General features: G+C 40.3%; 1 protein-coding gene across 4 annotated transcripts; it reads right to left on the bottom strand.

Annotated features, from left to right (window-relative positions):
- Window positions 1–152: 152 nt before the first annotated feature.
- arhgef6 (Rac/Cdc42 guanine nucleotide exchange factor (GEF) 6) lies at window positions 153–27,384 on the bottom strand. Of its 4 annotated transcripts, none has more exons than XM_029277715.2 (22): window positions 27,090–27,384; window positions 25,912–25,995; window positions 23,690–23,774; window positions 20,706–20,827; window positions 20,172–20,376; window positions 19,571–19,623; window positions 18,969–19,063; window positions 18,691–18,786; window positions 18,104–18,226; window positions 13,801–13,939; window positions 13,553–13,612; window positions 12,384–12,530; window positions 10,882–10,968; window positions 10,660–10,741; window positions 10,122–10,237; window positions 9,768–9,947; window positions 7,438–7,458; window positions 4,424–4,520; window positions 4,069–4,155; window positions 3,885–3,984; window positions 3,518–3,572; window positions 153–2,717 (listed from the first exon to the last, which is right to left on the bottom strand). In XM_029277715.2, the coding sequence occupies exons 1-22, from the start codon at window positions 27,252–27,254 to the stop codon at window positions 2,598–2,600; spliced, it is 2,319 nt and encodes a 772-aa protein (XP_029133548.1). In that variant the 5' UTR covers window positions 27,255–27,384; the 3' UTR covers window positions 153–2,597. The 4 variants fall into 4 exon arrangements, with proteins under 4 accessions (XP_029133548.1, XP_020491504.1, XP_065814508.1 ...); XM_020635848.3 differs by having other exon boundaries at window positions 153–2,692; window positions 27,090–27,382; XM_065958436.1 differs by lacking the exon at window positions 27,090–27,384 and adding an exon at window positions 26,158–26,225 and having other exon boundaries at window positions 153–2,692.
- Window positions 27,385–27,552: the final 168 nt, after the last annotated feature.

Here is a 27,552-nt window from a genome sequence, read left to right as displayed (position 1 = left end):
CTCACAGATTCCTGAATGGCACATGTGCTGAAGGCGGCATGGAAAAGCAGTCCTTTGTGATTTTCCAGTTAGAATGAAGGTGAATGGCGTGTTTTTTTTTTTTACTGTATGGTTTTCCATTTCTCACTAAAATGAATGTCCAAGGCGAAAACTCCAATTCTTATATTAAATCTTTAATAAAAGAATGACCATACCAAACACAAAGTACAGAGTTTCTAGAAAAAAAGCATTTCAATACTTGCATAGAACAACCTTTCAATAGAACACAAACACACACACACACACACACACACACACACACACACACACACACACAGTGGGTCTGGAGACGTCATTTCAGATCAACAAACCGGTGCTCAACCCACTCCCACCAGAAAGTGCTCACTGAGGCTGCTGGGAATTGAAAAACTACAGTTTGTGGTACTCGATGAAAACAATTGAGAATACCAATACATCGATAATGTTAATCTCCATGGATAACTTATAATGAGACAGTCTCACATCTGTACAGGAAGCACACATCTGTACAGATTGAACAGAAATAGTGATTAAAAATCAGCTCTAGCAGCTTAAGACATTTTTTTTCCTTTGTTGAAGTGCCTTTAAGCAACAAACAAAAAAGGGAAGAAGAAAAGATTGTTGCAGATGTACCTGTGCTGCCTTGTACCCTGCACTATACAGATGTGCACTTCCTAATATGGATTGTCCATAATGATGTTACATATCAAACATTTCTAATGGAAGCTTGGCCCTGAACAAAGATACTTAAAACTATCATCAATACCAGATGACAAAGAACAATAAAGGCAAATGGACAGAAAAAAAAAAAATACAAGGCCAAACTGGCCACGTGGCTCGGCCCTATTTGGTTAATAAATCGGGTTAATTCATTATTAAGATTATTATTACAATATCTCCAAAGCTGGCTTTCCATGCTGGGTCAAACCCAGACTTGAGCCAGTAAAACAGTCACTTATTGCATTTCAATAACATCCACTGCTGCTTTACAGCACAGAAAGAGTACACAACAGTGTCGACAGTGCACACACAATTAACCTCATGAGGAAATGTACCGGTGTGGGTTCTTTTTGCATCTAGATTAGCAACAAAGCCCTGTATATTTTTCAGACTCAAAGATTGAGCCGTTCCTATTGAAATACTATGACAAACCAACCGCGACAAATAAATCCTCCATGTTCAGTCCCTGTATGGTCTCAAACTCTCTTGACAATTTACTTACCCTTTCGGTGAGGCACTTAAAACAGCCAAACTCCACTTTACATCCACAAATATATCCCTCTGTCTGACTCCATATACTCTGCATGAAACTGCTGGGAGGCTGCTAACAAAAAAAAAATCTATATTAAAGTCATTTTCTTCCTATTCTGCGATGACAAAATACATTTTTTTCCCTTGGCCAAAACCTTGATGTTTTTTCTACACACCAGTATAGCTTAGTAATAAAACAGACACCTCAATAAATGCTTGGGTGTAAAATAAATAAAGAATATCTTTATGAACCCAAAAGGCTACGCATTTTATGTTAAACTATTACATGAGTACATTTTAGTAAGAAAAGAAGGGGTCACTTCTTGCGCCCTCTTGTATCATAAATGATAAATCGTTGAGCCTTTTCTATTCTATGTTGAGGAGTCATCCCTGAAAGCTTTGGACTAGTTATACCTGTTCATCTTGATGATCATATTTCTGATGCAGAATTCATCCTGTAGGAACGCTGTACATTCATGCAGTTTTTAAATAAACCGTAAAGGTGTTTTTTTTTTTTAGTTTTTTTTTTAATGAAACGATTGAATGGTACATGATGGTCTAATCTGATTTGACGTGCCTACAAAAAAAGGTCCTGGAAAGTTGAAATATGAATGTCTTGAGTGTTGCAGAAAGCTCATCATCACACATGCTCATGAAAGCTCAAAGAATTCTCTTCTCACTGGGAGGTTTTGTGAAGTACAAAATGAAAATGATGAAGGAAAAAAAAAAAAAAAGAGTCAAGGTGTTAAGGGAAGTCAAATCCACTCTCCTCTGGTAACAGAAGTGCATGCAGGAGAACATGTGGTGGACTCGATGGCTTTGTACTCCTTTTCTTTTTTTCCAACTGAAGCAAAAAGAAGGAGCAGAGAACACTGCCTGTCCTCGTTCTGAATAGCTCCATTAGCTGGGGTTTTCACAGTGCCAGCAAGCCAGGAGGCAGTAATGTTTGAAAACTGAATACTTGCATCAGTCTGGGTTCTGCTAGGCTGGTAATTGAAGAGGCATGTTTGCAGTCTCAAAGTGAGAAGCTGGATCAGGAAGACGGATTAGATGTCATCAAAGTGTCACAGCTCGCTCCAGCATTCGCAGCGAGAAAAAAACCTGGAGCATATTCGCTGAGGAAGCGAGTCCAACTAAGCGTACGTTGATGTTAAAATTTAGAGACACGAAATCGACAGACACACACTCACGCGCACACACAAACCGAAATCTGTTTCTCCCCAAGCATGCTTGCATAATTTTACCGATACACTCTCTCGCACACTGACACACCAGGATGAGTATGATTGAACGGATGTGTTCAGTGGCCGCCGTCTTCCCAAGAACAGTCATTCTTCTGCTTGGCCAGTTTTCGAACAACTCTCTCCAGGTCTTTGCGAGACTTCTGCTCCTCCTCCAGGAACTGTTTCATCCACTTGTTCTCCTGTGAAACATACAGACAAAGACAGCTTTGAAAGTGTGGGTGAGACTGATCAGCATCCAATATTACTTCGCTTTATTCCATCTGTAACAGCAGCCAGGATGGCATGGCAAAATAGTAAAGGTTTTATACAGGGCTAAAATTATTATTATTTTTATTATAATTTTTATTCATTAAGTTGTAGTTCCTTATTTTCTAAATCAACAGTTATTGTTTGACTATGACTGTAGGTTTCTGGTTAAATTGGAAATAAGTCAGGCAGGCTTCCATCCGTCGATCCGTTATCTGTAGAGCTTAACCTGTTCGAGGTCGCGGGTGACTGGAGACAGACTACCAAAAACACTTACATTCACACCTACGGGCTATTTTAGAGTCACCATTTAACCATTACCAGACTGTGGGAGGAAGCCGGAGTACCCATGCATGCACGGGGAGAACATGCAGACTCCACACAGAAAGACACCTGTCCGACGGGCATTAGAACCAGGAACCTTCTCGCTGTGAGGTAACAGCCCTTACCACCTCAGGCAGGCTTATTTTATCAAGAAATAAATGAAGTGTAAATGGGGAGTTTTAGCCATATCATTTCAATATGCTGTTGAAAATAAGTTATGGAGTAAGGCAAATGCTTGTTGAACATTTTAAGAGTAAAAAAACATATATATATGGACCTATGGGTCTGAAATAAAGCATAAAGTTAAGTATATAATCAGTTAAGCCGTCGTCGTATTTCAGAATTAAAAAAGGACACATAAACATGTTTCTGAGAGAGGTACACCATAGTCAATATAAAAACTGTGACTGAAACGTTCCCCAACTCACACTTACCTTTTTCAGCTCGTGAACCTCATCCTTTAAAGCATAAACAGCATCAACCAGGCTCCTGAAAGAAACCAAAAGAAAGCACAGTCAACTCTCCTGGACACCTATATTGAGCGTGTTCATTTGAAACACCTCATCAAATCAGAAGGTAAAAGCAATATTTGCCAACTCAGTCGTAAATCCAGGTTATTCTGGCTTCTAGTTCAAGGTCATATTGTGTGAAGATTACAGCCTAGACAGGATCAATAACACATTTCTGAACCTCATCACAGAGAAGCTGGATCCAAATAGAAAGAAGCACAAAGCCAGCTGTATCACAGTTAGAACAATAAGACGATGAAAGCTTATCTTCCAAAAGGAATGATCCACATACTTTTCCTCAATAACAGTCTGCCCGTTGCTCTTCATCTCCTCCACGATGATCTTCTCCTCCTCTGGCAGGAGCACCTGAGGAACACACTCTTTCCTCACCGCTGCAAACAAGAAGACACATTAATTGGACGACTTGAATCATGGCTCTATCAGCTGCTCAACATGTAGCGTACTCAAACACAGACCTGTGGTGGTCTGGTGCAGGCTTGCTCCTGTGCAGTACGCCTCGATCACCCTCAGTATCTGAGCGTCCTCTTCCAGGGCGACCGTGCCTGATAAAAGCAGAGATTCAGAGAACATCAGAGGGACTCTTGCGATTCATCCACTCTTCTTTACTAACCTGTAAAACGACATCTTTCTAAATATCTCAGATTTATTTTCAATATCGAAGCAACTGAAGCAATACAAGCGTTCTATGAAGACAAACATCAGCTGTAAAACCCCAGTGAAATGCATTTATGAATTCAACCAACCCTGTATTCCTCTCTTATTCCTCCCCTACACATTTGATAGATGAGATTGATGAAATAGAGTTCCTACTTTTCCTCGTCTGTATGTCGTCATCAGACGGCTTCCGCTCCTTCTTCCTGTTGCCTGGCAGGAACTTCTTTATGGGCCGTGGGCTCTTACTGGAGTCCTGCAGGAGTGCAACATTCAAAATTGAGATGATCCCTCTCTCTACAAAACACACACACACGCACACACACGCACACACACTGCTACACACACCTTTAAAGCAGAGGCTCCAGACCAAACAGTGCAAGCTTATGAGAAGGCACATCGATGAACAAAACTGCGTCAACAAACAAGGCAGCAGGCATGTGTGATCCAGACTGTGAACGCTACATAAAACAGCCTAAAGACATCCAAAAAATGGTTTCGTTTCTCCAAAAGGCTAATTTCACATAAAAATACGGCCACTGACTACTGGAAGGGAAGGAGACAATCTGCTTTATATTCAAGCTTTACCTGTGACATACAATTAAGTGGATATCATCAGCTTTTTTTTTTTTTTTTTTTTTTTACAAGTCTATCAAACCACAATGATGTGGTTTAAGGAGTGAGAGATTTTCTCTGTTCGCTGATGACTTGAGTTTTGCTTTTGAAAGTCGGGAGCTGTTTCCTCTCATTTAGCGCGTGAAATACTGAGGTGTGATGAATAATTAACGTACTAAAAATAACAGTTTACGGCTGCTCATGTGCTCGTACCGAAGCAGATGGGAAGCGAAACCTGTGACCTATAAATGTCATTTTCTTATAATATTTATATGATGTTAGCCAGCCCTGACGTGGGGATGGAAAGGAAAAACTTGGTCAAATAAGCAAAGGGAGCATAGACATTCATGGGCATGGGGTATCTTTCAACTCCACCGCAGACTGCCTTAAGCTCCTGCATCGCTGCATTTTCTTTTCCTCTCTAGAAAAGCACATCTGAAGAGTTTATTCTAACGTCATGAAAATGCAACTATTCTTCATGTCTGGCTATGAAAGTAAAATTAAACTTATATTCCATAACTGTCATTAACTCTGCGAGTAGATCTTCAGCTTGTACACACTTGTTTTACACAGACCTGGATATTTACTTCCAAGAGCAGCAGAACACAACAGAGGAGGCCTGTACACACAAAGCTGCCAACACATCCAGCAGTCACAGAAGAGAGATTTAGAATCTATTCAGAGTTTGACTTAAAACATGGCTCAAGAGTTACTCCCCTTTCAATGTTATGGTGTTCTCTAGTCCCCGATTGCAGATTCTTATGTTCCCAATGGACACAGATTCACCTTCAGGTCTTGCCTAACAGAAACAAGTTCTGTGTAACAATCCACCCTAGATCATCTTCTCAAGTATTTAGGCTCACACTTAATATCTGTCTATGTTCTGCTTGCCGTATATAATATTAGTCAAATATTCAGAGAGGCCAAAACCATTATTGGGTTGCCGTGATATTTGGGCCCTCAGACAGCCCATCATTTTAAAACAGACGATTCTGCAGTGGACATCACTGCATGGTCTCAGGTAAACTTCCATAAGCCATTGTCTGGAGATATAGTTCATCACTGCACTCACAAAAGCTAGCAGAAACTCTATAGATCGAAGTGGAAACTGTATATAAACTAGATCCAGAATGACCACTGCCTTCTCAGGGTCCAGGCTTATTGAAAATCTAAATGTCCTGAGGTGTCATGAGTCAAACATTGACTTTCTGTTTGGAAATCCTGGACGCCCCTGATCTCTGAGCTAAAGAGAAGAGGGAAACATCTGGCTTGCTATCAGTGTTCAGGTTAAAAGCCAGCAGCAGTGATGGTATGGTGGGTGCATTAGTGAACATGTAATGGGTTACCTGCAGTTACCTGAAGACAACATCAATGCTGAACCATAGAAACAGGTTTTAGAGCAACATGTGCAGCCAAATAGAAAACTTCTTTATCATATAGGGTCTTGCTTATTTTAGCAAGACAACATCCAAACACTTTGGATGTATTACAACAGCATGGCTCCGCAGTGAAAGAGCCTAGGTGATAAACGTACCTGCCTGCCATCCCGACTTGTCACACATTGAAAATAAATTAAGACAAAGGTGAACCGAACGGTTGAACAGCTGACATTCTACATTTAGCAAGAAGGGTAAAACATTCCACTTTCAAAATTACAAAAATTAGCCTCCTCAGTAAACTTAAAAAAGACTCAAAAAGTGTTGTTAAAAGAAAAAGTGTTGATACCACAGAGCGGTAAATGACTGTATAAACTTTTTGAAATGTGTTCCTGGCATTAAATTCAGAATGGGCCGTTACATTTCCCAAAACGACGACATTTCTCAGTGTCAACATTTGATTGTCGTCTTTGAGCTTCTTTCAATGAAATATGAGTTTTTAATTTTTTGAGAATCATCACATGATTCAGTTATAATTTAGAGTTAGACGAAACGTCCCAACTTTTTTAAGAATTGGGGCTTTAGAATTGAGTTGATTGCAGATAAAATTAATCTTTCAGTTTTGGCAAACAAAGCTGATACAGAGTCATCAGCCTAGACGCAACTTAAAATATAATGAGGGTTGAGTCCTGAAGCCTTTGTACAAACTAAAAATAGATCATTGTCATATCTGATGAATTTGCATGGACTTTCCACAATCATGGAACCCCCTGAAAGAGAGACACCATCTAACCCATGACAGTGTCATACAATGGCAAAACCTTTCAGAGCGGAGTGACAGAAACCCTGACTGCACTTTGAACTGTGTGCAGATTTACAAAAATAACATCACCTCTAGAAACTATGGTTACATCAGACGGTTGTTTCATCAAATAACTGAGAACATACTATAAACCATAGTAAGAAAAAAAAAAAAGAGCGAGACACGCAGAGCCACTGAGAACAGGAAACCCAGCATAAGACGATGAGGGAGGAGTGAAGCAAACAGAGCACAACATGCGAGCTCAACACTGGGGTAAACACACACAGACACACAGACACACAGACACACAGGCACCCCCCCCCCCCCCCCCACCAAGCCTACCAACTCCCTTTCCCTCCCCACGCACACAGAAACCTTACCTTCATGATATAAGACATCCTCTACAGAAAGCAGGACAGGAAAGAAAGAAAAAGGGGAAATGTGCATGAAAATTATGGTGAGAAGAATTTGATTTGAGTCAACGGTGAACATTTTAACACCCCAGATGGAATTCACCTGCTCTTTATCCGTGTGGAATCGGAGGGTTACTTCATGTAAAAAAAAAAAAATATATATATATATATATATATATATGGGCAAATTGTGAAAGAGAAAGATATTCATTCAGAGGACTGATTGTTGATAACCTCACAGCGTACAGGAGTGTGTTTGTTTAGAAGTATGCGTGATTCAAAAACAGGTTATATTCAGATCATCACTACACTGTCCATCATTACAGAAAAGTTTGATGACTGTGTGAAAGTGTCTACCTGACACTTTGACCACAGAGTGGGCGTCATCATCACAACCCGTGAAAGAGAAGCAGCTCATACCCCACTCAGGTGTTCTCTAATGCTAGTCAGACACAGTGACCCTGATGCTGTTACTGGAAATGATAAAAACCCTTGCTCTTCATTTTCCCAGACAGGCTACACTTACAGTATATTTTAATATGTCAGTCTATACACCAATCCGCCAAGTGTCATTTATAATCCTTTAAAGATTATTTATGTTCTGACAGGAATGTTTTCTTTACTAGGCAGTGGTCAACACAGCTACACTGTTGGACTGATTTTCTCACTGTGGATATGTTATGGCAGCCTTAAAGAGGACATATTATACCCCTTTTCAAACGGTCCTCTGTGGTCTAAATGAAACGTCTGTGCTGTACTTTGGTCAAAATATAACATGAATCAAGCACCAGAAGAGGTTTGTGACCCTGTATAAACCAGCTCTCTCAGAACGCTCTGTTTTGGTGTGTGTGTCTCTTTAAATGCAATGAGCCCCCTCCTAGCCCCCTCCTGAGTTTTTCCGATAGATATCACTCCTCTGTAGCAAGAATAAAAACAGCGGACATGCGCAAAAGCTTTGTTCTAGGCTTGGGGTGGACATATCAGGGGAGGGGACGGTATTTATTATTATTATTTTTTTACCAAAATCCCACTGTGATGTCACAAGTTGAGCAAATTTGAAACAGAGCATTTTTCTTGGTATTGTAAGACTCATGCAGACCACAAACAAGGGACTGGATGGGTTTATTTCACATTTTGTGGGGCAGTAGACACTCAGGTTACCCAAATATATGTTCATAATATGTTCCCTTTAAAAGTAACTTAAGTGTTCTAGAGAGACGATGGATGGAGAACGGATTTCAGGCAATTGATCACTGGATATGTAACATCCATTTTGCAATATTACAAAAGGATTTTTCTAAGGCGGTGTTTGCACATCCAGCTATCTCATAAAAGAGGTGCGTAGGGAGGGCGACAAACTATTACTTGAAAAGAAAAAAAAATCCCTCATACTACTTTTGCTAAGTATCACCAATTAATTAGAAAAGAGTAGGTTGTGGGATTTTTTTTTCTTTTCAAATATTACAAAAAGGAAAATCCCACCAGTAAGAAGACGATGTGTACACCCTGCAGAATTTAATCATGATGGGTAGCACAGCTGCTGACATACAAAGTTCATAGTAAAGGCTTTCAGATGTCAAATAATTTGGTCATTTGTTTACCGCAATTTAATCTGATCTTTATTTGTATTGGCTGATATAAAAAGTTCAGGTATCAGGGAGGATCAAATGTATCGACATGCGCGGTACTACAAGTACAAGAACTATACATGCAAACACTTCTTCTGTCACTCTTCACCACAGAGCAGTATAAGTCTGTGTCTACCTGTGATAAAAAAAGAAAACATGATAAACATGTCAAACATCATCAGTAGAGTAGGTTACAAAAGGTTCTGATGTCTTGATAAAAAGTTCTTCAAACATCCGTCTTGAAATCAGAGTAATAGTGAATTTTGTGAAGTCAAACAGGAGTGATCAGCAATGAAAGAAAAGCTACTAATCCATTACAGATTTAAAAAGGCTTGCTTGATACGACGGCCTATTTAACAACAGGATACAATAATAGAGGTAATCGTTTGGTTTCGGATCACAGAATAATTAGATCAGAAAGGACCACAACATCTATGCTCACTGACTCTTACTTTCACTGCTGAATTTGTGTCAACACTAGCAGATTAAAGGTGTTTTTTCTCACTTCATTGGTGATATTTGTGGGTTCAGCGGAAATAATGGTGTCAAACAGGACTGTGTGGGTCAGAGTTAAATAGAGACGGAACAGACGGGGGTTGGAAGGTGAGTTTCTGACTAAAAGTAACACAGTTGTGTAAGTTTGTTGGTGCAACTCCACAGGCCTCTTACCTCTTTGTAACCCAGGGCAGCAGAAGGTTTGAGGGGGGGCGCTGGGCGTAGGCAACTGAGCGACCACGGCTTGCTGATCTTTGGCGGTTCAAGGGGGCCGCGACTGACAGCGCTGAAGCTGCCCAGGTGGGACAGGTGAGAGGGGGTGCCGACCATACTCAGTGGCTTTCCTTCTACAGTCTTCATGGGAGAGTCAAAGGAATGATGACAAGCAGAGATGTAAGAACCACAGAAAGATGACTATGCACATCATCACAAGGTGTGAATTTGGAGCACAGTGCAGGCTGCAATTCTGGTCTTGGTTTGACTGTACACAGTAAATGTGTGTGTGTGTGGGTGTGTGTGTTTCCTAACCTTTGAGATGGTGCCTGAAGGGCTGCCTCCTTTGGTAAATGGCTGAAGGTGCTCTAGCCACTCCTGTAGCTCCTGGGCACTACTGCAGAACACTGTGATACGATCGATCAAGCTTCCTGCAGCACCAAAAAAAACACACATCATAATTCCCATAGTGAAAGTTACATTGCCTTAAAATGTAGCTATTCATGTACTTACTGCAATAAAACAAACCTTATATGATACAAAGTAAACATTGTTGTCTTGGCTCACACAGACTCTCCAAACATTTAGATATGGTTTGTCAAACAAAAAAATCTTCTTCTAAATTTGTGTATGAAGTGAATTGTTTTCTTTGTAGGGCACATTAGATACCCTTTGTCCGACCGCCTACAGAAGATCCTACAGAAGCGTTCAGCTGAAGATGACATTTCAAGAGACTCCGGATAGGAGTGTAAAACTCTAAGAACTGAAGGACGAAGCTGTCTTACAGCTGTGCGTTTGCTAATGCCTGATCCATGATGCTTTATTTGGGTTACAACTAGCTTAAGATGCAAACCTGCGATGTCAAAGGCATAGTGTGCATTTTCTGCATCCTCAGCATGTCTTGTTACCATGGTACCGGTCAGCGCCAGTCTTCCCTGGATGAGTCAATCACAGGGAGACGGAATAAGACACAAGATCACAGGTAGGGGATAGCATTTGAAATAAGATATGACTCACAGAGGGCACAGTTCAAACCCTATTAAGCTCATTTTATAGCATACAGAATAAACATTACCTGATATATAAAGCCGCTCATTCTGGGACTGGCGGAAAGCATGACCAACACATTAGGAAAAAGCATTAGATAGCGCTCCTCTTTTTCCTGCAAAGGAGACAAAAAGATTTGGTTGCAATGTTAAAAAAAAAAAAGTCAATGCTTGCATGCAATACGACAGGGTAAAAGGGTTTCCTTCAACTGCCTTCCTTTTCCTTCATATTTGTCAGTGCACAGAATGTTGCTAAGGCTGAAGCTGTTCATTATGCTGTTTGTCAAAAACAAAAAAAGCATGGCAGTTTATGTCACACTTTCTGATGTGGAATCATAATTATAACCGACAACAGGCGTATTGAAGATCTGAAGTTACAAACGAGATACTGGGATTGGAAAAGCTGTTGCTCATTATCTGAATGGAACATAAAATTTGTTCAGATCTAATAATTGCTCATCTTGAGACCAGAATAGTGGTTGGCAAAGATATGACGTGGGAGAATCTACATGTCTAGTTTGGGCTACTTCCAACCACCAACTCAAAGTCGACCCCCACAGAGAAACCACACAAGAGAGAGATAGTGGCATTTCAGTCTGCATATGCCCTAGATAGGTTTCTGTTTTCTCGCTGCAGAGAGGATATTATGTTAGCAGAAAAGGAGGCAGGAAATTAGCATTCAACTTTGTATTCATTTTATATATTGACGTACTTCATGGTTGTGGAATCTGAGTTACTCTCAGTGCCCATAAAAGTGAGACTTTGCATGAGTCAAATACATTTTGAGAACCTAACCTAATTCTCACTCTTCCTCCTTTTTGTTTATCTGTAGCCCAAACCATGTTTCCTCAATCTTGCACAGAATATATATCATCAATAAAATAAAATACATGTTTATTCAAATTTAGACTATGAAGTGAATGAAAAAAATGTTTTTGAATACTGAACTGGTCACTGCAGCTGTCTTGAATTCAGGTTAAAACTGAATTAAAACGGGCGCCCTATCGCCTAGCGGTTATTTTGCAAGCCCATGTACAGAGGCTATGGTCAAAATAGTGTCTGAACGTATATGCCTCGTAGTCCTCAACCCAGGGGCCCTCTGCTGCATGTCATCCCCACTCTCTCCCTCCAACAGTTCCTGTCTCTCTTCAGCTGTCCCATCTAGTAAAGCCCCCCCCCCCCTTACTAATATGACAAATACATGTCTTACTGTTTGCATGTGTTAAGAGAAAGCAGGAAAGGTAAACAATAGGGTGCCAGGAGAAATGGAAAATATTATTTAAATGACTCCAGTAAATCTTTTCAGTCGTCAAGATATGGAAAAGGAAGCACATTGATGTTCTCCCGAACAACTAAGCAATAAATCAGTGAACATTTTTCTTTATTTGATGAACTTGAATCAATCCTCTTTGACAGAACGGGACCCAGAGGAGTCTAATCTGAAGCTTTCACTATCCCAGATAAATCCTTAAACAATTAGATGGAACAAAATTGACAATTGATTTGAGCTCTGGTTCTCCTGGTCTCTCACCTCACTGGACCCATTTTTCACATGGACCTGGGACATGTAGGCCACGTGACCCAGGCTCTTCATGCTGTCTCCCTCCCAGGCCCTCACCGGCTCTGACAAGATCTGGAGCTCCAGATTCTTGCGCTTCCGCAGGTCTTGACACTGAGTCTGATTTAAATAAAACACACACAATATACACCAGACAATGAAGAGTACATTCAAACAGTGATATACTCATATGATTGTGAACAGACAAGAATTTCCCTCACTTATGATAGGATTAAGAAAATGTAATTTTTTGCTTATTTTGTATACAAGTTGTGGATGTGATATTTTTTAACTTCCTATTCAGACGTATACAGAGTTACCTGTAACATAAAGTAGCACATTTTCAGATGCATAGCAGGGATTCTCCCTCTTCATACAGAAAAGAAAATGACAGTGCAACATCAGTCATTTTCCACTGCACATAAAATCAAAAAAGAAGATTCTGTAGATGTAGACCTGCAGAGGTGTAACTAGGATTTCTAAAGCACGCACCCACCCACCCAACCACACAAAAAAAGAGTGCACATTACAAAAGTCAGAGTTTTGAGATGCTTTTCCCCCTGCTTTCCTGTGAAGCTCTCTGTAGACACACGTGTGAGTAACCTCAGCTATATTTACGAGGAACTCAGAGCTCTACCAAGGAAACTGTGTCTAAGGGCGATGTTCACTCAGGTGGTGCGGTTGCTTGTTCCTAAATCAACACTTTTTGTGATTGCATTTGGGTTTACACCCACTCAAGGAACGACATAATCACTTGAAAGTCGGCAGGGAAAAAGCTCAGACGCTTTTATTACATTTGCCTAATTTCATTTGAATGTTTTAGACCGTTAAATTGCACAAGAGAAAAGAATAAGCACAAACATCCTGGAGGATAGCATACATTTAAAAAGTCTTTCACACGAAATAGTGTCCAGTCTTATCTTGGGTAATTACATTGGTTAATGGAAGGAAGGGGGAAAAAAAAGGAAAGTGAGTAAATTTACAATCCAATAATGAAGAATTGACATGCAGGGCTTGCTGGTTGCTTTACTCACCTTTCATCTGAAGAGATAAAAAGTCAAAGCTCTGCAGGAGATTAACAAGGAGGATAACTTTTAAAGATAGTTCTAGCATGCAGAGCTCCGCGGGCATCCCACACTTACCACTAGGTTCCTAAATGCTGCAGTGGCCTTTACAATGTCTGCATAGTCCGGGTGGGCTTCCTGTCGTAGAAATGAGACGGCAAATCAGATCAGAAATAGAAGCTTATATCACACCGTGAAGTCCTCTTAATACTAAAGCAAGAAAAGAGTACATGCTAGCTGCATTGTGATTATGAATACATGTCATTTAATGATGTAAAAAATAAATGTTTTTATATCAACATATACTTTGACACTTTCTCCTGTACCTCCACATGTCTCTCCAGCTCCTGCAGCAGGGTGGGATACTTGTCGAGCCTCATGAAGGGCTTACTGAGACTGGTGGTGAGGGTCAGGATCCCTGGAGCACTGGCTCCCTGGCTCTCCATGAACTTCTCCAGCTCCTCACTGTTAAAAGAACAGAATCAAAAACACACTTTTATATACACAACTACTGAGACGTCTGTCTAGATCGGGAAGTCTGCAGGGGTGTCCAAAGTGTGGCCCGCGGGCCATTTGTGGCCCTTGAGGGGATTTTTTGCTGCCCTGATTCTTCAATAGCCCGAGGCCTCATTTAGATTGGCATATTTTTTATTATTTTTTCTTTCTCATGTTAGCAAGGGCTGGAAAATATTCCCAAAATAAAAAATGTTCAGTACAATGTATGTTTTTTTTTAATTTTTTTCTACAGCTTTTACTATTTTCCACTTTTTTTTTTATTAACTATGAAAATAAACCTATGCACAACAAGCGAATTGTTGTTTAACCATTTAATAACCTGAGCTAAATACATAAAAAGCTTGTACAACAAAAATGATCCACATTACAGGCTTGATTCTGAGAAAAAAACAAATAAAGTAGAAAGAAGAAGTTGTGAAGTATTTGATTTCCTTTCATTAAAGGGTTTCTTTTGCGAGCCTTTTGATTCTGATCTACAAAACCTTACTATTTAAAAAAAAAGAGAATACAATAGTTTCTCACTGTAATTTGTTATTGTGTATTTACGGTATTTTTGAAGAGGTCAAAATACAAAAAGTATACAAAATGATTTTAAATATTTTAAAAAACAAAACCTGTTACCCGCGAGCAATTCTAACACGACAATTTTGGCATGCAGGAAAAAAAGTAAGGACACCACTGGGATAGAATAATGGTTTTACCAAACAGTCAACTGTGTGAATATTCCACGAGAGAGACATTTATAAAACATTTGAGGAGTTAGAATATAATATGTATATTAACTACTCCTCCCGCCTGTCACACAGGGAGGTAAGTAAAGTAAATTAAAGATAAAGATTAGATTATACATTTTAGTTTTCAACAACAGACGAGGCTGTTTTAACAAAGCTACCGCCTCCCATCTTTAAGAAAGTATTCAACCAGAGAAATCTCAGAGTCACTTCCTCCAGAGATCAGAGACGTTCTCTGCCTCACTTCTGGTGCAGCAGGAAGTGTCCACAGGACGAGGGGGAGAGAAGCTCAGCACATTACTCTACACCGCTCGTACTCTACCAAACTATCTTTCTGTCTGCCGTTCTTGTGAAACTTGGCACTGACTTTAGTTTGGGGAAGAGTAACAGAATGTGCAGAATGAAGATTTACAGCCAGGATGTACAGAGAATATCAAATTCTACAAAAAAAAAAAAAAAAGCTTTTAAAATCAGTTGATTACCCTGGCTTCAGATAAAATAAGATTCACTAAAGCTAAACTATTGAACCGCTCGCAAGGTTAGAAGCATGTTGCTACAAAGAAGAGCGTTTCCATGATAACACATAGAGAAAATAAGTGTTTTTGGAAAATAAATGATTGATTGATGATTAAATCAGATTTTGTGACAACAAACCGTGGAATTCAAAACACACTTTCTCATGAGGCCTTGAAAAAAGTGGGCTAGTCACTTCTTAAAGTTTCCATTTGTTTTCCAACACTGTTAAAACCACCAACTATTAGAAAACACCAAACATATCACACCCGATCTGCATGCAGGGTTGGCACAAAGCAATGCAATGGTGCTACAGTTTCAAAGGAACAACAGATTCACTTCACCGCAATCCTGAAAAAGTGCTTTGAAAGTCATGCAATTCACGATTATAACGACAGGCTGTGATCGTAAAACGTCTAGTAACAACATTGGGTAAACATTGGGTAAATGTCATTGTCATAATAAGGCTCCTGCAACTGAAATGTAAATGTGCTTACATTGAAAAATAATGCCTTGCTTGCCTGTCAACATGACCACAACCTAAAATATCCTGTCAACAGTCAGCTTCCTGTGTGAAAAATGACTTATCTGCAGATCACATTGCAGAAGCTGTAAAAGCACTTCTACTTCAAACAAGATTCTACCATTAAAACTGTGGCCATGGCCACTGTGATGCATCACTGTGACTGGGATCTCTTAAATACAGATTCAACACACCAGATCCCACTCAATGAGCATGATGCATATTTACAGCCTCTGTGCTGAGGGAAACTTTCAGAACAAACATTTGTTAGAAACACACAAATCCAGGTAGCGAGGGTGGGGGTTCATCTACACAGGGAAAGCCTGACACCTTGTGGTTCATCAGCGAAACACAACATGCAGTAGATACACACATTACACAGCAGTGACCCGGGTCCACTTTTCATACACGAGGCTAATTACAGTAAAACAAATGTGTTCATTTGGTAATGTTAACTTGTAAAAAGGCACTAGATTTGTTTTCTTTGAAAATGAGGCTTTAGGTTTACAACCCCAATTCATACATTGAATACAGTAGCCTGGAACGTTCATCATTTTAAATATTAATCTAATTATCATTGCAGTATGTCAGTGTGCTATATAATGATGAATATAGGCTGTTTTATTTGTTAATGATTAGGCACCTGACTCCTCTTTGTTGTTCTAAGATAAGATAAGATAAGATACTCCTTTATTCATCCCACAACGGAGACATTGATATTGTCGCAGCAGCAAAGCGCAAGGATTGCCAACAAAAGAAGCACACATTGCACAATTAAATAGAATAAGTCAAATGTCAAAAATATAGATTAAAAAAACCAGCTGAGCTGCAGTTGTAACAAAATGCAATCAGAATGTTCAGTAGTACACTATCATGCACACACATATAGTGGAACATGTTATTGCACAGGTATTTTGATAACATGATATAATAGTATTATTGCGCAAGGTTGGAGTGAATTGTCCGTTTTGTGTGTGTGTGTGTGTGTGTGTGTGTGTGTGTGTGTGTGTGTGTGTGTGTGTGTGTGTGTGTGTGTGTGTGTGTGTGTGTGTGTGTGTGTGTGTGTGTGTGTGTGTGTGTGTGTGTGTGTGTGTGTGTGTTTTCTGATCTACTGGGTACAACCCTAAAACACTGCTTTCTTTCATTGTTGACGTAGAATTCATAAAAGCATAAAACTGTTGTGTTTTCTCACAGACGAACTAAAGGTTGGAAATAATTCATGACACAGCCTTGAAGAAGTTCTCAGGGAGGATAAGAGGGACTCCTCATTCCGTCCAGGACGTCCGAGGCAGTGAAGCAAGGACTCTCTATACCATCAAATGTTAAGAAACTGCACCACGGGGTGCCTGTCAAGATAATGATTCTGAATATACTCCTTGCTATCCTGTGTTACTTCCGCCAGACTTCACAGTCACTGTAACTGTGACTCTGCACTGTCCGTCCGACAGCCGAACACTCTGACATTAATCTACTAAGACAGACTTCTTGGGTTTACTTCTTTAACTGAATTTTGCCTCCACGTTCATTTCTGGTTTAAAACAATAAATGTCTTTGTTTGCCTGAGAACATCCGCTGTGTATTATCCTGGTCCCTAACCGGTTTGTTATGGCAGCTCAATTGGCTATAAAGATAGTACCAACTCTTTTTTTCCCTGAATCTTTAAACCTGTCAAATGATCAAACAGAGCATGTTCAAGTTGTTAGCAATTCAATCAAATTATTTTTCCTTCTCAGCCTTCTTTAAATACTCAGTTCAAAACTCTCCAGCTTTTATAAGATAAATACAAACAAACATCATCAGTGGACTCACAAGGATTGGAAAAACTGTTGATGTCATTCAGTTTCAATTCAATTCAATTTATTTTGTATAGCGTCAACTTATAACAAGTGTTATCTCAAGACACTTTACAAAAAGCAGGTAAAATACCTTACTCTTCGTCTGTTAACATTACAAAAGAGCAGGTAAAAAGACCTTACTCATTGTTATGTTACAAAAAGCAGGTAAAAGACCGTACTTATTGCTATATTACAAAGACCCAGCCTATCCATCATGAGCACTTTAGCAAAGCAGCAAAAGTTACAGTGGTAAGAAAAAACTGCCTTATTAAAAGGCAGAAATCTTCGGCCGGATCCCCGGCTCATATAGTGCCGGGCAAACCTTAGTTATAGTTTGGAAAACCTTGTGTGAAGTTGTATTGTCCATCATCTTAGTGAGACTTTGTGTTATTATTACATTTGTGGTTTTCATTCCAATTCCCACATTACCTTCATGATTAAAAGTCAGACTGGAATTCGTAGTTGCAGTGAACGTCTGTGTGATTGTGTTTCATGTGTGCAGGTGGCTGACCTGTGATCAGTGAGGATGCAGACTGCGGAGGGGTGGCTGGAACAGTAAGCCTGGTACAGAGTCTTGATCTGACACATCATGTTTAAGTAGCAGCCCGCCACTCGCTGCTGGCCCTCTGGGACTCTGCAGAGTCACACAAACATGGATAAGGTCAGAGAGGGGAAGAGATGAAGAAAGAAGAAATTGGTTTGAGTATAAAGAGAGACATGGAAAGAAAGAAACATTTTCCTCAGTATTTACTGATGTCAGAGTTTCCATAGCAGACAGCAATGCACCACAACACATGCAGAATTTTTAAAACCAATGTGCGCAAAGATAGTCACTTAGAGAAAAACGACAGATTGAGCTGCATGATCCCTGTGATTATCTGCATCATGCAATACTTTCATTAGTTCTGCAGAACACTTGGACACAGTAACTTATATTTTCTGTGCAGTGTTGTACATGAGCTGCAATAAAACCTCCATAAAAACTACCATTGCATAGGAAGGGGTCCAAACATTGTTCGCCACTGAGACAGTCAGCAGAGAAGCTGACTGTAGGTGACAACCAGGATTTCACGGAGGTCTCTGTAAAGCATGACTTACTTGGTGCATTCTTCCAAAGCTACACATAGCCCCTGCTGGAAGGTGAGGATCTCCTCCAGGTTTCCACACAGGGTGGTCCCGTCTGCACTGCTCAGCCTGAATATAAACAAGTTGAACGTGAGCAGAGGAAAAAAAAAGGTCTGTGCTGCAGCATGCATGATGGAAAAAAGTGAACACTGACGTAGTATTGCATTCTTTTAACTTCAGTAAATCCAAGAGAAATGACTGATGAAGTCTTATCCCCAGTTAATTGATCAAAATGTTTTTATTTCTCTTACTTGTCGCTGGCTTGTAGGGGTCGTAGATAACTACTGAGCACTGTCTGTAATTCTTTGACAAACTCCCGCTCATGATCCAAGATGTCCTGCACAACCTGCAACAACCACAAGATCCATTCATGTTGATAAACAGCAAAGCACAGGGATTCCAATGAGTAACATTTTCATGTAAAACTGGTTCATTATCTAGAAGTTCACAAGACCCCATCAGTACTTTAACTAGTTCACTAAGGGTGAGAAAAGAGAGTCATCCTGATTTAATAACAAGAAAACTTCTGAAAAGATAACGCTCATTAAAAAAGCAGACACACACTGATTACATACTTTGTATTTTTTGGTCATGTGTCAGTTACAAAAGAAGCTGTTAAGATCACTATGGAATTCAGTAAGTGGTGAAATCCACTACTTTTCACATCTTAGCTTATTTACTCTGATCATTTTTTTGTTTTCATTTTTTAGCAAGAACACATGGCTCTAAATAAAATCCAATAAACAGTAACATCATACAAAAGACCTCAGTATTTTTCCTTTAATATATTCTGACATCTATTATGATTAGCATAAAGCAAAAAAAAAATCTGTCATGGATCATTTGGACTCACCACACTGTAGTAGTTCTTGGTCAGCTGTGTTCCTTTAGGAGACGCTGGTTTCTCTGCGGAGGAGAGTAAAAAGGATTAGAGAGCTACTCAGAATGATTCATTAAAAAATACAAAGAATAAAGTACTCATAATAAATATCAAGTCAACAGCCACCATCTTAGAATTCCTTTGAGGATTTTTAACATCACATTTAAGTCAATTTAGTATTGAAATGGCAATATCTTTAGGGCGCGCTCACACTAGGCAAACCGTATCATGTTACAACATGTTTGACAAGCGTGCTTAGGCAAATTACAAAGCAACTTTGCCTAGTGGGAGTGCGTCATAGTGGCCTACACAAACTAAAGGGAACAACTGAAAACTTTTTTTTCCGACAAATGACACCTCGGCATTCTTATCTGTTTTTTAACACAGCTTCTTTCTTTTTTTATAACGGAACAAGGCCACAGCACCATTTTACTTCATCATAACACTTTCACAATAATGTGTTAAATGCAAGTTTAAAAAAGAATAAACAAACAATATGTCCGTACTAAGCTCCTTTTTAAACTGATTAACACCTTTCATAACTTCGTGATCATTCATGCGCGGCTTAACTCACCGCAAGGTTTGATTTCCCTGACATAGTTACTGGGGAACCAGCCCGTCTTGCCGTTGAGTGAGCCCTCCCACCATCCTCCGTCCTCCTGCCGCGACACAAGGATAAGGTCCCCTTTATTGAACGACAGCTCGTCCTCGTTGTTCTGCTTGAAGTTGAAGCGGGCCTTCACCAACGACTGCCCACCTCCTCCGTTCTCAGACATCTCCTGGTTGTGAGGGAAGTGGTCAGAGAGGGTCAGCAACAGAAGCACAACACTCATGATGTGGTTCAGCAAAGATCTATGTGTGTGTACTATGTGGGGGTCATTTAACTAAGCAACAGGTTTTAATGAAATGTTAGTGCTCCTTTTGATTTCATTCTAATTTAACTGCAGAGGGAGATGAAATGTCGTCTGGGGTAAACAGCTACTAATAAGTGATCTGACAGGTTTAAAGTTCTAATGTGAAAAATAAAACAGAGTTTTCATGAATGTGAAAAGGTGGACCGGAAAGAAAAACAATACAGGAAATATATTTGCATGTAGAAAACACATACCACTGATTTGGATTGTCTGCGCAGAGAACCTTTGGATTTGGCCGAGGAAAGTGGATGTGAGGATGTCGACTGACTAGGAGAGGGGGCGCCGGACTGCTGACATGACCTCTCAGCAGCACAGTCTATGAACACAAACACACACACATACAGGAAACATGAACTCTGTTAATAGAATAACATCAATGTTTGAACTTATGGCATCCATCCTGGTGTTGTTCCTGTCAGGGTAACAACATTACTTCAGCTGTAAATGTCACACACACACACACACACACACACACACACACACACACACACACACACACACACACACACACACACACACACACACACACACACACACACACACACACACACACACACACACACACACACACACACACACACACACACACACACACACACACACACACACGTCTGTCTTTATGCTTTTATGAGGACTCACTCTGACATAGAGAATTCCCTAACAGCAGACGAAAACGATCCCAGCTAAATGCCTGACCCTGACTCAAACCAAGCCTTAATCTTCATACACTGCAGTCGTGGTGAGGCTGTCAAAAATGTCCTCGTAATTCCTCATGGAGGCGATTTAAAACTGAAACTGGTCCTCAAAAAGATACAAATACCAGCCCCACACACACACACACACGTCATGGTCATCAAAGATGATGTAGGATGACAAATTAGGAGGCTGACAACTTGGTAATTCATTTGAGTATGCTCCAGTACAATTCTTAGCCGCAGGACTGTAAACACATTAATTTATCATGGCCAAAAGGAAACAACTGATTTCAGCTAAAATGGCACACTGCTCCAAAATAAGATCAGCAGATACAAAAAGGAAGGTAACGTGCAGTCTCATGATGGTCATGTCTATGCGATCACTCGTGCACTCTATGCGATGGTTCAATCAGACTAATTGACACGTATAGAACCGTGCCCCCCCCCCCCCCACAGCTCTGTCGCTTATTTAAATTACAGTTTGAGTTGTTGCTTGTGAAGCACATAAAAATCTACTTGATGTCACAGACACACACACACACCCTTCTCTCTGATGTCATCACTCAGCCACCGCAGCAGAAGAGCAGTGATTTAGGGTCGGTAGCTGCCAGCTGTCTCACAGTTTGAGTGCAGGCCTCGGGGATGCACCGACAGAGGTATCAATTTGGTTGCCAGTTATCACTTGAACTGTGACACATGGCAGCCCTGCAACCTCTTCCAGGCTGACAAGCTGAAACACACTCACTGAAGACTCACTAACAGATGCCAAACTGGATGAAAGTCAAGGTTTAGTACGTGTGCATATTACAGAAGACTAAAAAAATATAGCCGTATAGGAATAAATAAGGATTGAAAATGCTGTGATTTAGGTTCACTTACAGTCAGAAACATTTTGGTCAGCAATCTTGTTTTATCAGACGTGAACTGGGAGCTTAATGTCAGTATGGGAAAAGGCTGCAGATTCCCAACTGCCTTCCATATGCTGAGACGTCAGGGAGGCCTTACTTATGTGCTGAAAAAGGTCCCTGAAGGCAGCGGGACAGTGAAAACACAGTGCAGGAGCGTCCCATGGATCCCACATGCCACATGCCTTCCGTCTCCAAACACACAGACAGAGCAGCCTTACAAGCACTTCTGTCAGCGTAGCAGACCTTTGCTTACTTACAAATGCTGTCTGTATATACAGTCAAATGTACCAAAGCATTTACGCTGAACTAAGATAAATAAGGCTGAGCAAAGAAGCACTTGTGGTAAATGCAAAGTTGAGCTCACAAGAGGATCATGAGTTACAAAAAACTCAGAGGTCTCGTATGTTTGATTGTGCATAGGTAGCATAGTCCACCACAAATAAGATTATTATCAGCTGCAGTATCTATTCTCTACTTCAGTATCTCTATTGTCATATAGTCAAAATGGGAAGAACATATCCTACGACATTATTTACTTACAGGATGTCAAACATGTGTTTCCAAATAGCTGAAGCCTAAAACATGTATAGCAAAGCATGGAAAGGTCTTATATACACGTCCAAAAAGGCGGACTACATATCTGTAAGGCTGCCTCCAAACATCGACTCAGAAGATAAGTCACAATCTGTAATGTGAACACCTTTGCATGCAGAATGGTTTTGGTAAGAAATGTACTTGAAAAGAAAGGGGGTGTATGTGTGTCGAAAAGCGACAGAATCATTTTAATTCCATATAAGCTTAATCTAAAATGTGAAAAAGTAAGTACTGGTAAATGAACGAAAGAGAATATGATTCTATGTGTGGATGCACATGAGTGAATAAGCTGCCCAGCATGACACAAACACACACTGCCATGCAAGCTGCCCATGAGTATCACACCCAATAATGATCTAGAATGGCAGCATGGAGAAAGTCTGTGAAAAATGACCATGAACATAGAACATACCAGGTTTAACCAGGTTAAAAAAAAAAAGAGTCACCTGGGCACTGCTAATGTTTACTTCTTTAAGTGTGTGTAGCAAAGAGTAGAGGGGAGTGTAAGAGGGGAGGTATGAAATCATTTTGTGCAGGAAAAGGAGCAATACATAGAATGCTTTTAAATTGCTTCATTTTTTTTGGATAGTCTCCCATCTCACATGAGGTGCTCTTCACCATAAACACTTTAAATCAAATGTAACATTTGCTCTTGCTGATAGTTTACTGCGGTGTTAAAAACACAACAGCTATGTACATTTTCTATTGGCCTCTTGCACTTAACACTGTTTTTTTATTTTGAAATGTATTTTCTTGCGTTGCCTTTTAAAACACAGATTTTGATTGTATCACTGTACATGTGTTGGCTTGTGTTTGTGTCTTATTTGATTTGATTTCATAATGTGTTATTGCCTTGCGGTGTATCTTTCCTTTCACACACGTATTGAGGCCATTGACTCTATGCGTTGTGCATCCACTGTAAAGCCGTTTGAGTGGACTCCTCTCTGATCTGGGGGTCCAGAAAGAGTGTAGAGCTCTTACCTTGTGTGGCGAAGTTAACTGCCAGCAGAGTTGTCAGCACCTTGCCAAAGTTCTCGCCAGAGTACAGCCACTCCGGTTCAAATCCCTGGATAGATAAAGGCATAGAGAAGATGCTATTAGATGACAAACCCCATCACTAGAATCAATCAAATGAGGAAAGGAAAGGGGAGAAAATACATGTAAATATACAGACAGAGAGAGAGAGAGAGAGAGAGAACAGGACACTAACTCCTGGCTGAAACAATAGCACCCCCCCCCCCCCCCCACACACACACACACACACACACACACACACACACACACACACACATAATGGTAACACACAGAGGGATTTGAATAAGCCTGTAACAAGCGAGAGATAAAAACTGATATGTTGAGTGTGACCCATATTCTGTGACTTACTGGTTTGTAATAAAAAAAAAGACAGTGCCAGACTCAATTGTGATTGGCCGTGCACTCACACTCAGACAGTCACACTGCTTGCTCTGGTTCATACAGCTATCATCTTTCCTCCAGCGGATTAGGTGTCACATTTTAAATAAAACATCTTAAATATAGAGTTTGAGTAGTACTGCCTCAGTCCTGAATTGTTATACAACCTCATTCAGACTTTAAGCAAGTGTGACCTCTGCACCTGTGGGCGAGGGCTCATCCAAAAGGGTCTTCATGATTTTGAAACATTTACTCGAACACACAATGTTCCTGCCAGTCCAAACATGATCAGAAGCTATTATTTTACATCTTGGAAGACAAGTGTATTTGTTATTTCTAGCCCTAAACAGAAGCCTGCACAAAATAATATAGGCTGGCAATATAAACTACAGTTCAGGTCAACAAAGCAGAACTGTTTAGGTAAATTATCGCTTGACTATATTTAACAACAACAGTTCCCTACTAGCAAAGAGTGTAATGTTTGTCCTGCAAAATCTCAGTAATCAGTGTTTTCATACTTCTGTTTTGCACAACTATCAGAGAGGTACTCCTTACTGGTAAAAGGTCAAGTCAAGGTATCGGTGTTGATATGTGGAAGGAAAATTTGTTATTGAAAAAAAACTGAAAACCCAGTTTGCATTTAGAGAATGATGAGAAGCCAAGTCTTACATCACAGTATTGATATTAATCATTGGTAGGTGTTGTCAGTATTGATGTCTTGGCCATGGTTAGGACCAGTATAGTTGCAATGAGTCATCGTATGAATTCACGATACTCTGAATAACTGTGTTAAAGTACAAGATCAATCCCATGCATTTTAGAACATGTCTAAAAAAGGACGAGGCCTGGGCAGTGAACGGCGCTTCCTCTTTCAGCATCCGAGTGCAGAAGTGAAAGCAGAATGACTGTTCTCTCTGTGCAGTAACACAAAAACAAGCACTATATTCTGAGGCAAAAAAAGAGAGAGAGAGGAAAGAAAAAAAAAAATCCTCCTAACCATGATCACATCACTGGCCAAAGGATGGGTAGGGCCAGCTGTGGCACCAAAGACGTCCATTGGCTGATACATTACAAAACTTTCTGCCCCATGAGCAACTGGCTGGCCACAAAAGGTCTAATTATGGGCTAAGGCAAGGTTGGTGGATGAAAGCAAACGGGACCTCCCAGACATAACAAGCCAGCTGGGCAGAACTACTGAGCCATTTGACTTTGCAGTAAGCCAGCCTTGCTGACTCAATTAGCCATTTAAAGAAACCAACTGATGTGATTCAAGACCAGAGGGGAGTATTTATAACGCTGGAGGAGAAATGACTGTCCAGTGTGGGAGTCACAAACAGGCTGGGGCACAAAGACACAGAGAACTCCCAACATCTGGAAATGATTTCTGTTCCAATATTAGGACAATCTTCTTTTTTTTTTTGGTACAGCGTGTGCCACGGGGGGAGACCTGAAGCAACAGACACATGTCAGCACTGCAGGCTATAGAGGACATTTAATAAGAAGCAAACACTGTTTTAAACTGTGGCAAATTAACTGAGGTCGATTCTCATTAAGGTCAACAAATAGGCAACCTTCCTACATCTAGTGAGAGAGAGAGAGAGAGAGAGAGAGAGAGAGAGTGAGTGACAGCATGGACAGCGAGATAAGCAGATGACAACACAAGCAGGACTGTGTTTCAGTCTTTTTTGCTGCAGTGGGCTAAGAGTGCTCATAAGGAGATAATGAAAGAGAAAGGTCAGGATAAGACAAAACGTCGCAAATTTGATGATGAAACTTATCGGGTTACTTACCTCCACTTTCAAGGACGAGCATCCTCTTAGAAACTCCCTGATGTTTGAAATGCATTCAGCTTCAGTTCTCGGGTCCTGGCAATACTAGGCACGCACACACGAGATAAATAAATTAACACATATACACCTCTTTGAATGACAGATAAAAAAAGACACGAGTGTTCACAAGACCGATGCTAGAGACACATTGTTCGCGTTTTTAAAAAAAATTAAGTGACATTGTTAAAGCAGAGTTAGGTAACATACAGGTGAAGAATTAACTGTGGATTCTTCCTGAGTCTCCTTCATGCACGCATAACCATTAACGCCACACACACACACACACACACGTCAAAGCAGACGAAGTAAAGCAAAACATCCGCTCACTTTGTGAACTTTCAAAATAAAAGTCCCATAATTGTCACGGTGCTGCTTATTAAATGTGAAGGATACATTGTACGTTTACATTGTATCCTCAGGTGAGTAGAGTATAAGCTGTTCATTGCAGGGTAGCACATGATAACCTGGCAGACAGAGCATCAAGATAGGACGGGAAATCACATCAAAGAGAAGTCGCTACTACCGGTTTTATTCACGATTTGACGCCGCTTTCTTTTTTTTTTTTTTTTTTTCAAAGGGGAGGTCTGCAACGGGAAGAAGAGCCTTTCAAGAGGAAGTGACGAAAAAGTCTTTGCAACTGTTGTTTATCTTTATCAACTTTGTCACCTCAACAATTAAATCAAGCATGTTTAATAACGACGATTTGTCAAGTTGATAAAGAAGTTGTTGTAACCCCCGTTGCTCAATCATGTGTGTGTGATCCTACCAGATGAGTCCTGTTTTTTTTTTCTTTTGGGGAGGGGGGGGTGGTGTTCACATAGTCGTATCAAGAATGCGGAACATTGTCTTCGCCTCACAGGAAACCACATATTGAAAATTTGGCGTGAAAAAAACTCACATAACGGATCAGTGTTCAAATCACTAGGCATGAAACGGGACCAAAGTCTTGACTACACTTCTCGGTGTTTGAACCAGTGAGCTACAATAAAAAAAAAAAAAATGAAGGCCTGCAGCTGCTGGGAGAAGTTCCTGTCGGTATCTTTTTTTTTTTTTAATCAAACCCCCTCCCTTTATTTAATCAGGAGCAGTCGATCATTTAATGTTTCGTTTACTTGACTTAACTTAAACTAATAACTCACCTTGGGATTGCAGGCAGGTATGAGCCTCTCCGTGAGCTTGCACAAGACCACCCCATCCTTCAACGATGTTTTCAAAAACTCCTCCGGGTCCGCTATGTTCTTTTTAGGTGAGCTGAGCACTCCCAGTGATATTAACCACGTTACAGTCTGCTCCTCTGGATTCATAGCTCCACAAAATGAGCATCGCCTAAGCACGCATTGCTAAAACAAACACAAAAAAAAGTGGCGACGGCTTGTTCCGTATCAATATACAACTCACATCCGCACTTGAGCTAGAAGTTAAAAAAGAGGCGGTGGGGGGAAGGACGACGCTGTCTCTATCCGCATAACTGATGATCCCCCCTACTGGCAAATAACACACTCAACAACAGACAGGAGTGTTGTTCCTCCGCGAAGTTTCACATGCTGGCAAGAGGACATTTTTCACTTATTATATACGTTAAATTAAACTTGGGTGTCAGGA

This window comes from Labrus bergylta, chromosome 9 (genome assembly GCF_963930695.1).
Source record: "Labrus bergylta chromosome 9, fLabBer1.1, whole genome shotgun sequence".
NCBI lineage: Eukaryota > Metazoa > Chordata > Actinopteri > Labriformes > Labridae > Labrus > Labrus bergylta.
The sequence above is the reverse complement of the archived record's forward strand: the minus strand, read 5'-3'. Positions and strand labels throughout refer to the sequence as shown.

Coding starts and splice junctions, on each gene's coding strand:
- arhgef6 (XM_020635848.3), bottom strand. CDS start 27,254: ATGAATCCAGAGGAGCAGACTGTAACGTGGTTAATATCACTGGGAGTG. Junction 25,996..27,089: donor TACCTGCCTGCAATCCCAAG/GTGAGTTATTAG, acceptor GTGCGTGCCTAG/TATTGCCAGGACCCGAGAAC. Junction 13,940..18,103: donor TGCATCCTCACTGATCACAG/GTCAGCCACCTG, acceptor TTCTTTTAACAG/TGAGGAGCTGGAGAAGTTCA.